Below are 13,023 nucleotides of genomic sequence, written 5' to 3' on the forward strand. Positions count from 1 at the left end.
TTCTCCCAAGCCCACCCCACGTGGTTCAACCAAATTCAGTTCATCAGGCTCTAAAAAAAGGAAAGGAGGCCTGTTTCTTTGTGGCATTGCCTTTTCACAGGAAAGGGTAGCCGTGGCGCCAGTCGCCCAGTGCCTTCTCCCACCTCAGCTTCAGTCTCTTGAGGCTGGATAGGGCAGGTGACAGGCGTTGACTGGATGACCCCTCTCGGACCACGATGGGGCAGCGTCAGCCTCTGTGCTGGGGGCTGCATAGCTTGTTCTCATGGTTGTCTGGATTGAAGTTGTTCCAGGTGCTATGAATGTCATAGGGGCGAGATGGAAATTGTTCTTGCCTTTATGGGGAACAAGAAAATATCAGATAAGGACAAAGTGCCCTGAAAGAAAGAAAACAAGGCGATGGGATTGAAAGCGATGGAGGCAGGGGACTGTTTTCAACTGGGTGGTTGTGGAAAGCTTAGAGGAGGAGGTGACATTTGAGTTGAGAGTCCCAGGTTGAGGGAACAGCTGGTGCCAGCCCTGGGGCAGGAATGGTCTTGAGGTTTCAAGGAAATGGAAAGAAGGCAGATGTGGCTGGTGGATGAGGTCTGAAATGTAGGCAGGGATCAAATGATTTAGATCCGGGCAGACCAGTTGTTCTCAACTGGGTGATTTTGTCCTCAGAAGACATTTGACAACGTCGAGAGACATTTTGGGTTGTCACAATTGGGGGCAAAATGCTCCTAGTATCTGGTAGGTAGAGACCAGAGATGCTGTTAAACGTCCTACAATGCACGGACAGCCCCCTTGACACAGAATGATCCAGCCCAAAATGACAGTGGGCCAAGGTTGACAAATCCTGTCGTAGACTAGGCAGAGCGCTTTGGATTTCTTTCTAGGAGTGATGGAGGGCGTTCAGCTGGGAAGTGGGAGAATGGCCTGCTTCAGTTTTCTTTTATAAACCTAGAGTATTGGACCAAATTATTCCAGCTCTGACATGCCAGCCTCATCTGATTAAATTTGGGTAGGAGAAGGGAGACTTTATCAGTTGTAGATCCTTCCAGAATAAGCAATCCATTCTGCTTGGGTCAGCTGAGCCCCCTTCCTGGGAGTGTTGTATGTGGTGGTTGGGTTTCTGCTTGCAGCGAAGAAGAGAGGCCTGAGGAGGAAGCGGAAGGATGGAAATCGTCGCTCGATCTTTGGTTTGTAGCTGGAGCTTTGGGCTCTGCCGATCTGGAGGAGAAGACCCGAGACTAGCTCAGCTGAGGGTGTGAACGGACTTCCCTCAGATCTACTGGAGAAAAATTTGAAGTCTTTAGTTGCTGTTAACGTTCATTCAGGGTGGAATCGTGTATAAGAGAGAAGGATCTGAACCAGCGCAAAGTTCATAGGTTTCGTCGAGATTTCTCACCATCAGCACTGTTGACATTTTGGGCCGGGTCGTTGTGTGTTGGGTGGCGGGGGGGGGGGGGGGGGGTCCTGTACGTTGTAGACTCTTTAGCAGCATCCCTAGCCTCCACCCACTGGATGTCAGTAGCAACCCCCTTCCCAGTTGGGACAACCAAAAAAGGTCTCCAGACATTGTCAAATGTCCCTGGAGGGGGAGGGGCAGGGCACCATTCCCCAGGTTGATGTAAGGTTAATGTACCGATAGGTCATGGGTGTCCACAAAGATTGTCATAAATTCTATGATCCTGCGGGGGAGGGACGGGTGGGGGAGCCACTGAGCTAGATGGTCCTGCTTTTTCTGTTCTCATATTCTAAGTTCCTTCCTAGCTGGCTGCTGCTCAGCTTTTCTTTCTTTTTTTTTTTTTTTGAGGAAGATTAGCCCTGAGCTAACATCTGCCGCCAATCCTCCTCTTTTTTGCTGAGGAAGACTGGCCCTGAGCTAACCTCCATGCCCATCTTCCTCTACTTTATATGTGGGACGCCTACCACAACGTGGTTTGCCAAGTGGTGCCATGTCCACACCTGGGATCCGAACTGGCGAACCCCAGGCCGGAACGTGTGCACTTAACTGCTGTGCCACTGGGCCGGCCCCCACTGCTCAGCTTTTAAATTTCGCATCACATACCTCTTCTAGGGAAAAGGGCCTAAGAAGACACTGGCTTCAGCAAACCTCCAGGACCATTTTTGCCCTCAGGTCGTTTGGAGCTGCAGCTTTTGATGTCTGTGTGGACCCTCCGCTTTCTCCAGGGCTGGGTTAAGATCCAACCTTGAGGTGCCAAGCCCTGAAAATTAGGGAACCTTTCCTTATATGTCGCTCAAGATAATAATTCTCAACTATAAGTCCCAGCAGCATTCTAATTTTTCCACAAGGATGACATCACTAGTATTTCTGAAATATCAAATTCTTGCCAAAAAATATATTTCTCTCTCTTTTATTTTAAGTGGAGTTTTGGGGGCATCCCCTGCTTCTAGGGGGCCCAGAACACACACCTGTTCCACCTAAGGGGGAAGCCAGCAGTGTCTTTCCCACTTAAAAAACAACCAACCGACCAAGAATACACATGAATGAGGCCAATGTTACTTAAATGGAGAATCCTCACTAATTTATTTTAGAAATCCAAGTTATTAACCATCTTTGGCTACTTTGTTATGAATAGCAAATTACTTGGGACTTTGTGTTGTGAAAGCAAGAACTTCAGGACCAGAGCAACAGAGGATAAGGGGTCTGCATCCAAGGGTTCCCTGATTCTGTTCCATCTGCATGGAATGCTGTTCCCTGCAATGTTTGCTGGACAAAATCCTACTTATCTTTTTTCTAGATTTATTGAGATATAATTGACGTACAACACTGTGTAAGTTAAGGCGTACAGTGATTTGATACATGTATATATTTTGAAGTGATTACCATGATAAGGTTAGTTAACGCATCCTACTTATCTTTCAAGTATTTAAACTCATTTAACTCAAATGCCTCCTCCATGAAGCTTTCCCTGACCACACTGCTCCTAAGAATGTGTTATACTTCATTCAGTCTGTCTTACACTAGGTCTGGTTCACATGGCTCATTAACACTTAGGACCTATAACTTGTTGTTACTTGAGGTGAAATTCACATAACATCCATTTAACCTTTTTTTTTTTTTTTTTTTTTGGTGACGAAGACTGGCCCTGAGCTAACATCCATGCCCATCTTCCTCTACTTTATATGTGGGACGCCTGCCACAGCATGGTGTGCCAAGCGGTGTCATGTTGTGATGAGCTGTTGTGAAGAGAGCTGCTGTGAACATCCGTGTGCCAGTTTTTCTGTTCTCTTGGGTGTACACCCAGCAGTGGGATGGCTGTGTCGTATGGTACCTCTCTGTTTAACCTTTTGAGGAACGGCCAGACTGTTTAGGTTGTTTTGTGTATAGCCATCGTAGTGAGTGTGAGGCCCCTGGAATTTTGGTGTGTTTTTATATCTTCCTGCTCTCCCCCGATAGGGCAAATTGTTGATGCTGGGGATGCTTCCATTTCCAGCACCACGGTGTAAGAGTTAACGCCTGCATCCTGTCCCCATTTAGGATCTTGAGCACATGTCACTCGCTCCCCTGAGCCTGACTTCTTTCCTCTGTCAAATGAGAACCTCTGGGGTGGTTGAGGGGAAGAAGTGAGATCCCGCCTCAGTGTGCAGGCGTCAGTGCCTGGCCCAGGGTGACTTCTCAATAAAGCTTTTCTGTAATTGGCACAATCACGACGTCCCCGATGCCTGGGTCACAGTAACTGTTGAATAAATGTTTGATAAATAAGCAAACCCTTCGATATTGCTCAATTACCCCTCTTTTTTATTTCTACCAACTGTTGCTGGAATTCCAGACAACTAGCTGGCAAATTGATCCTTCCCAAGACGAGGAGGAGAGAGAGAGAGTGGCTAGGTCAATGGCAGCCTTCCCTGGAAAATGCAACATGAAAACCTTGATATGACTGTGTTGGGGGTGGGGTGGACCTGGGGAGGACAGCGAGCTTGTGTCCTCGGAAGGGAAGGAGGGATAAATAAGCCTTGCTTTTCTTGAGATGATAAACTTTGTTCTTAGAGAGGGAACAGCACCAGGAAGCTGCCTGGTTGAAGGTCCATCAGTGGCCCTGGGGGAGGGAAAGAGCAGCTGTCTCCATTCTAGAAAGGGCTTCAGGGCCCTTAGACCATGAGGGCCCAGGAGCTGCCTTGGGGTCCTCCTTGCCCTTCTTTTGTTGTTGTTGTTTTTTGTTTTGTTTTTGAGGAAGATTAGTGCTGAGCTAACATCCGCCGCCAATACCCCTCTTTTTGCTGAGGAAGACTGGCCCTGAGCTAACATCCATGCCCATCTTCTTCTATTTTCTATGTGGGACGCCTGCCAGAGCATGGCTTGATAAGTGATGGGTAAGTCTGTGCCTGAGATCCGAACTAGCAAACCCCGGGCCACCAAAGCAGAGCATGTGAACTTAACCGCTGTACCACCAGGCCGACCCCTCCTTTCACTTCTTGTAAGGGCCTCAGAGGGTGGGCAGATGCCCTCTAGGTCAGCCACTGGGCGGTTTTCTCTAGCTCCCATGGACCTTTCCAGAATCCACGTCTTACCACATTCTAGCCACACTGGCCTTCCCTCTGTTCTTTTTTTTTTTTTTCCTCCCCAAATCTCTGCCAGTACATTGTTGTATATTTTAGTTGTGGGTCTTTCCAGCTGTAGCGTGTAGGATGCCGCCTCAGCATGGCCTGATGAGCGGGGTGCCATGTCCGTGCCCAGGATCCGAACCAGCGAAACCGTGGGCCGCTGAAGCAGAGCGCGCAAACTTAACCGTTCAGCTATGGGGCCGGCCCCTTCCCTCTGTTCTTGAACACAGCAGGTTGTTCCTCTCTGCACTTGCTGTTCCCTCTGCCTGGTGTACCCCGCTCTCCACTTCACCCCTTCACTTCCCTCCAGCCTTCTTCCACCCCCACCTCACAGAGAGGCCTAGCCTGACCTCCCTGGCTGACACAGCAGCTCCCACATGTGCCCATCAGCCACCATTCTCTTACCCTTCCTGATTTTTCTTGCTTCCCATTTTAATATGTATTTTATGTTTTTAAATAAAATATTTCTAACCTAAGGGGCCAGCCCAGTGGTGCAGCGGTTAAGTTCGCACGTTCCACTGCTGCGGCCTGGGGTTTGCCAGTTCGGGTCCCAGGTGCAGACATGACACCGCTTGGCAAGCCATGCTGTGGCAGGTGTCCCACATATAAAGTAGAGGAAGATGGGCACGGATGTTAGCTCAGGGCCAGTCTTCCTCAGCAAAAAGAGGAGGATTGGCGGCAGATGTTAGCTCAGGGCTAATCTTCCTCAAAAAAAAAAAAAAAATATATATATATATATTTCTAACATAAAATAATAACACAAACACCCCTGTACCCCTCTCCCAGATTTGACAGGTGTTAGTGTTCTGCCCTATTGCTTACTTCAGATCCCCCCTTTTAATCAACTTTGTTGAGGTAGAATTTACATACAATAAATACATACATTTTTAACATGTAGTTTGTTGATTTTTGGCAAAGGCACCGTGTAACCACCACCACAATCAAGATACAGACGATTTCCATCAGCCCGGAGAGGCCCCTCACCTCCCTTACCCTGCCGGATTTTTCTTCCTAGTACTTAGCATTATCTGAAATCGCCTGTTTGTGCCTTTTTTAGTCTGTTTATTGTCTGTCTCTCCCAGTGGAGTGTAAGTCCCACAAAGGCAGGGACTGTATCTTGCTCTCTAGTCCTGGCGCATAGTAGGCCCGCAGTCAGTCCATCAGAGTCCTGATATTGTATTTATTATCCTTATGCGCACATCTTGACACACGTGTGTGAGGACATCTGTGGGGTAAGTTCCTGCAATTATTGGGTCAAAGGACATTTACTTTTTTTGTTCTCATAAAAGAGACATCTACGCCCCCTTCTCTCGTCTATCCAGAGTTCCTCCACCTCAGCATTGTTGCCATTTTGGGCTAGGTCATTCTTTGCTTGGGGGTCGGGGGCTGTCCTGCGCATTGCAGGACGTCGAACAGCATCCCTGCCCTCTACCGATGAGATGCCAGCGGCATCCTCCACCCCAGCTGTGACAACCCCAAATGTCTCCAGACATTGGTAAATGTCCCCTGGGGGGCCAAATTGTCCCCAGTTGAGAACCACTGGTCTATATATGTAGGCTCCTTTCTCGCCATACTAGATTGTTCCTCAGCTGGGCCCATCTCTAAATAAACGACCCTCGATGATGCTAGATTTGTAGAATCGGTTGTTTACCCTGTTTATGCGGCTCAGCGGACTGAATTACAAGTCCTGACCCCTGTCTGCATCAGGAGATGAGAAGCTGATTACCTTTAGAAGCAGGACAGGCATCTCTCTGATTTGTCACCTGGGAGGATCAGAATCCACAAGAAGGGAACGGCTTTTCCCCGGCCTGGGGCTGGGCGCAGCAGAATTCTCAGCATTCCCTGCCTGAGGATAGATAGGTCTGCAGGGTCATGCCCTGAGGATGCTGCCTTTTCCAGGCCTTCGAGAACAAGGAGGAAACCCCTAGCAACCGGGTAAAGGGTTCTGAACTTCTTTGATTACTCAGAACACTGAGTTGGCCGTTCCTGTCAAAAAATCTGGAAGCTTGATGCCCGGGGCAGCACAGCAGGAATGTAAAGGGGTGAAGGAGGACCTGTGGGGACCTAGTGAAATACAGAGGGCAGGTCCCACCACGGGGAGCACTGCACTGTGGCTGGATGAGAGCCCAGCCTTGCCAAACCTTCCCATTTTTTTCAAAAAGGCAAGAAATTCAGATTTTAAAAAAATGTGAAATATCTTGATTCTTGAATTTTGTCACAATTATCCAGTAATTTATCTGTTTAAACATAATCTGGGCCAAACAGAACGCGTCTACAGGCTGCCAGTTTGCAACCTCTTGAGTTAATGTGCAAGGTTGTTTCTTGTTTGGGGACTAACTCTCTTGGTACAGAAATCTTTTGGTTTGACTGTTTATCCAGTCAACAGATGTTTATTGAGTATCTACTATGTGCCAGGCATTGTTCTAGAGATGCCACGTGGCATTAAGGTGCTGAAATGACTGACACCAAAAGGAATGGAGATTATGGGTGGATGGCTGGAGAATGGATAGGTGATGGATGGAGGAGGGATAGATGATGGGTAGATGGATGGAGGAGGGATAGATGATGGATGGATGGATGGAGGAGGGATAGATGATGGATGGATGGATGGAGGAGGGATAGATGATGGATGGATGGATGGATGGAGGATGGATAGATGATGGGTAGATGGATGGAGGAGGGATAGATGATGGATGGATGGATGGAGGAGGGATAGATGATGGATGGATGGTTGGAGGAGGGATAGATGTTGGATGGATGGATGGTAAATGGATGGATGGGTGGATACATAGACAGATAGATCAAGCTGGTCTTTTAGAGATACATACTAAAATATTATAGATAAAATAATATGATATCTGGGCATTACTTCAGAATAACATGGGGACTTGAATAAGACTATAGGAAAATCAAGAATGGCCATGAGATGATAATTGTTGAAGCTGAATGATGGTAGATTTGGGGAGGTTCCTTCTACTCTTCTGCCTTTTGAATACGATTGGAAATTTCCTGTACTAAAAATGTTTGTTTCAATTTCGTTATCAGTTAGAGATGCCCTCTGAAGGATATCCAGGTAAAATGACATCATGTCTGGGACTTGGTTTAAAATATTCAGCTAAAATTTTTTTACAAGCCAGGGTGTAGATGTGCTCTGGTCTGAATGTTTGTGTGTGTGTGTGTCTGGTGTCCTGCCACCAAACTCACTTGTTGGAATCTTAACGCCCAATGTGATGGTGTTCTATAGAAGGTGGGGCCTTGGGGAGGTGATCAGGTCATGAAGGAGGGGTCCTCATGAGTGGGATTAGTGCCCTTATAAAAGAGGCCCACAGAGTTCCCTAGCACCTTCCACAAGGAGGACATAAGGGGAAGTCTGTGACCCAGAAGGGGCCCCCCACCCGACCCTGCTGGCACCCTGATCTCGGACATCTAGCCTCCAGAACTGTGAGGAATAAATTTCTGCTGTTTCTTAGCCACCCAGGCTGCAGTATTTTGTTATAGCAGCCGGTCCGGACGAAGACCAGATGAAACATCCTTCAGCAAAATGTTGATAAGTTGTTATGACTGGGCGATAGAGATTCATTGTACTGGTCTGTTTCATTTGTATATGGTTGGAATTTTCTACAATAAAAGAAAGTTTTTAGAAAGGGACAGAGAAGGCGGGGGCTCCTATTTTCTAGGTACTTTTGGAAGTATGGAGTCATGCACTGGGGGCTTAGGTGAATTTCCAACAAGTGTGCCAGTGTTGACGTTAAGGGAATGGGTCCCCTTTAACAAGGGATGTCACAGGCCGAGCATTGCCATGGTGAGGCCGGAAGCGTGGGCTCTGTTGTGGACTGCGGGTGGAGAACACATTTCTCACCCAAAGAGTTGCCCTGCAGGGTAGTCTGCCTCCCAGGGGTCCTGCTGGGAGGCGGACTAGCATGGTGGGCAGAATATCTGGAATCAGCTTCCTTGAGTACACATACCAGCACTACTGATTTCCAGCTGTGTGGCCTTGGACATGCTCCTTAACCCCTCTGAGCCTCAATTTCCTCGTCTATTAAATGAGAGTAATATTAATGTCTCACAGACTCATTCTGAAGGTTGAACTGGTGATTACATGTAAAGTGCTTAACACAGTACTTGACAGGTAGCATTTATTTATTATCGTTACTGATGCTTTTGTTGTTACTGTGTCGTCGCTGCTGTTGAGTGTGCTAAGAGCAGAAAGAACTTTCTGAGATAGATGGAAGAAAATAATTGGGGGCAGAGGCTAAAGGAAGTCCAAGAGAGTGGCACCCACTGTCAACCGATCCACCCACGGAAGCCCGTTCGTGAGCTGCTGGAATCAATTTCCTGCGTGCTGGTTGCAAAAGGGGATATAAGAGGAAAGCAGCTTCCTGACCGCTTCCTTTTTCTGCAGAATGAAGTAGAGCTGGGGGAGCTGCTTCTGTCACTGAATTATCTCCCGAGTGCCGGGAGACTCAATGTTGATGTCATTCGAGCCAAGCAACTTCTTCAGACAGATGTGAGCCAAGGGTCAGGTACAGTGCGTTCCCCTCCTTCCTCTCTTTCTTTAACAAGCAATCTATTTTTGTTTGACACAGGGCCCCAGGTTTCTTTTTCTGCATCCCGGATACTATTAGTAAGACCCTGTGAGGGTAAATAACATCCAGAACTAGGAGGTTAGTTCAAGAGGGAAAATAAACCATCAGATATCTCTTAGGATGAGGCCGGTAAATGATGCCATCTCTGTATCCCCATTCAAAGTGGGGATTTGACCAAGACCAGGAGTGAGAACTACTGAAATCTAGATCCTTGTACACACGCAGCCCCAAGGAGGTTCCTTGCCTTTCCTGATGCTGTGCCTGCAATAGAGACATCACGCTCCAGGGGGCAGTAGTATGCATTGACTGTGCCTTCTAATCACCAAGAGTGATGCACAGACCCCGAGGTTTTTTCCCAGCTCGCTTCAAGTGTAGTATAAATCTTTATAAACCTCAGCTCAGAAAAGAATATTGTATTTAAAGTGTCTACTTTATAGCCAACCAATTCAAACATGACTTTTAATGAAGTGGAACAGATTACATTCCATCTGTATGTAGCTTCTCTCATGCCAGCAAAGGATATTACTTTGAAAGCAGCCATGGTCGCTGGGATCTCTTCAGCTCAGTGGTGGAAATGCTGTCCTCTCTAAGTGCGATAGCTAAAATAAATTACTTTCGCTATAAGGTGACAGCTGAATTTGGAAGACAACTTGCATTCTCAAAAACCATATTATAAAAACAGATCTGAAAAGAACCCGTGGAGAGAACAGTATTAAAGCTGCAGCGTTTCAGACTCACCACAAAGGATAGTCGGTATGATAAAATGATTAAGAGTTTCAGCGTCAAACTGCCTGGAACCAAATCCTATTTCTACTGCCTGCAAATGCTGTGGCCTTGGAGAAGTTACTTAACCTCTGTAAGCCTCAATTTCTCCACCTGAAAAATTGACATAATAACAGTATTCATCTCATTGGGTTGTTTAACAATATTAAATTAGATCACATACCTAAATCTCTTTGTAAACTGTTAAGTGAGCTAAGAATGATAGTTATAATTCTGCCATCTCTATTCTCCTGTGTATGGGCTATGGGCTCACTGACATGATAATGTGTTCTCAGGGACAGAAAGCCAGGACAGGCTCTTGGTCTGGCTTTTCCTCCACTAGCCAGATCTTAAGCAAATCATTTCTCGTCTTGAGTCCTCAGTTTCTTCGTTTGTAAAATGAACACAATGCCTGATGCAAGAGAGGAGCTCAGTAAATATTTGATGGCTGGAGGATGAGAGAAATGATGGGCAGATAAGCAATTGGATGGGAAAAAGGAGAAATGAATAACAGATGGATGGATGCGAAATGGATGAATGAAAGGGGTAGATGCCTGGACTGATGGATGGAAAGAGAGATGGATTAATGGAAAAAGAGATGAAAGGATGCATAGGTGGTTGGGCTGTAAGAGAGATGGGCAGATGGATGGCTAGATAGTTGGATGGGTAGAAGAATGGATGGAAGAGAGGGTGGGTGAAAGGCCGGTGAAATGATGCATGGATAGGTGAACTGATGGATGGATGGATGGAAGAGTGGATAAGTAAAAGGATGGATGGATGGTTGGGAGGATGAATGGGTGAATGGATGGATGGATTTGGTTTCATGATCTCCAGTATTCTATCACGCTGTGTCCCGTTCTCAGACCCCTTTGTGAAAATCCAACTGGTTCATGGACTCAAGCTTGTGAAAACCAAGAAGACATCCTTCTTAAGAGGCACAATTGATCCTTTCTACAATGAGTCCTTCAGCTTCAAAGTTCCCCAAGAAGAACTGGAAAATGCCAGCCTCGTGTTTACAGGTAGGTGGCATTCCAGACCCTGATGAATCCCAGGTGAGGCACGTTCAACTTATTGCCTAGAGATAGAAGACACCCAGAGAGGGTAATGTTTAAGAACTCCATGTCTAGTATTCAGCTACCTGAGTCTGAATCTACTTACCATCTGTGAACGTGGGTAAGACTCTTCGAGCCATATAGCATAATTGTTACAAATGTAAACTTTAGCCAGATTTCCCGGCACTTCCACATAATAACTTGCCCATGAAGCCTTGGGCAAGTTCCGGAGCCCCTCTGAGCCTCAGTTTCTTTATCTATAAAATGGGGGCAATAGTAGTCCTTGCTTCATAAGTTTGTTGTGAAGAAGTACTCACTGTGTTAGCTCTGACGATATGATGATTCAAGTAGCTTATAGTCTGCTGGGGAAACATTTGAAAAATAGGGTCGCCTAACTCAGAGAGGAGGATTTTGAAAGACTTCCCAGAGGATATAGCATTTAGGTAGACACTTCCTGTGCCACTCTCTGGTTGAACTTAATCTATTGTTTCCAGTGTCTAATTTAATCTATTGTCTCCAGGGTGTCTTAGTTATCTATTGCTGCATAACAAATCAGCCCAAAATTTAGTGGCTTAAAACAATGAACGTTTATTGTCTCATAGTTCCTGTGGGTCAGGAGTCCAGGCGTAGCTTTGCTTGCTTTCTGGCTAGGTTCTCTGACAAGGCTGCAGTCAAGCTATTGGCCAGGGCTGCAGTGTCATCTGAAGGCTCAGATCTATTTTCAAGCCCACTCACATAGTTGTTGGCAGGATTCAGGTCATTGCAGGCTGTTGCACTGGGGGCCTCAGTTCTGTCCTAGGGGTTGGCCAGTGACCTTGCTCAACTCCTCACCACGTGGGCTTCTCCCTAGGTCAACTCACAACAGAGCAGATGGCTTCCATCAGAGCGGGCAAGTGAGGGAGCAAGAGACAGTGAGCAAGATGGAAGCCAGAGTCTTTGTAAATCTAATCTCGGAAGTGACATCCTATCACTTGTGTTCATTAGAAGCAACTCACTAGGTCCAACACACACTCAAGTGTGGAGAGATTACACAAGGACACGAGTACTGGCAGGAAGAGATCATTGGGAGCCATTTTAGAAGCTGCCCACCACAACATGGTTAGAGTTACTAGAAGTAACAGTTATTATTTTCTGGGTCCCATTCACAGCAGGGGCTTCACCTCTATTGTTGCTAATCTTCATCATAACCCACCCTGTCAGGTCAGTATCATCCTCATCAACTTACCGGGCGAGGGACTTAAAACCTAAGCAGCCCACCCAGGGTCTCAAACTGGGGGCATCAGGGCTTGAGCTCTGTTCTCCATAGCTCCAAAGATCAAGGGATCTGCATTTCCGCAAGCGGCGAGGCAGTACTGGGACTGGGGATCTGACATCATGCTCTGAGGAGACCTGGTCCAGAGTAATTGGAAGCTCTCATCTGCTTCCGTCTGGTTTAAAATCCTTAGCTGCCGTAGCTGAAAAGCCTCGCATGCAAGGCTTCCTCCGCGTCGGCTTATTGCTTGTCATCACCGAGACTGCAGATGTTCCGTGCCCCGAGACCCCTCCCAGGTGGGCTGGGCTTTCTCAGGGCCTGTCTCCCGGAGAGTCTGCATGCGATCAGGGGCCTCCTGTCCTAAGCAGATACAATGGTCGTATCTGATCGCTGCAGCCTGTGATGGCTGCTGTCCCCGGGCCTCGCTCTCCCCAAGGTTTCAGGTCAGGACAGAAGACAGAGATTCCACTGAACCGTTGGTTGGTGGAGGGCAGGCAGTGGGAACTATATTGAGCTAAGATCAGATCCGAGTGTGGAACAGTGATTCCCAAGCCCCTGCTGAGAATAAAGGGCTTAATGTCACAAGTTTAGATCAGGAGGGGACTCCAGGGGACATGGAGAGCCCATAGGGAAAGCCCTGACACTTTCATATTTTACGACAAAAGTAGTACTCACTTGTTATAATGAGTGACACACCAAAAGATGCGTGTTGGGGGGCATCAGGAGATCAGAGGGGCTAAATGCACGGGCTGTGGAGCTGGGGCCTGGGTCCTGGCTTTGTGGCCTTGGGCTTAGGTTTTCTCATCTGTAAAATGGGGACAAG

The 13,023-nt window shown here is 47.1% G+C and overlaps 1 protein-coding gene across 8 annotated transcripts in view; it reads left to right on the forward strand.

Annotated features, from left to right (window-relative positions):
• The window catches only part of SYT17 (synaptotagmin 17), a 79,479-nt gene that overhangs the window by 37,852 nt on the left and 28,604 nt on the right, over positions 1-13,023 (forward strand). For all 8 annotated transcript variants that reach the window (XM_070484861.1, XM_070484855.1, XM_070484859.1 and 5 more), the window contains 2 exons: positions 8,951-9,071; positions 10,760-10,915. In XM_070484861.1, coding sequence (XP_070340962.1) covers positions 8,951-9,071; positions 10,760-10,915 — 277 coding nt within the window. The remainder of the gene's footprint in view (positions 1-8,950; positions 9,072-10,759; positions 10,916-13,023) is intronic.

This window comes from Equus asinus, chromosome 14 (assembly GCF_041296235.1).
Source record: "Equus asinus isolate D_3611 breed Donkey chromosome 14, EquAss-T2T_v2, whole genome shotgun sequence".
Taxonomy (NCBI): Eukaryota; Metazoa; Chordata; class Mammalia; order Perissodactyla; family Equidae; genus Equus; species Equus asinus.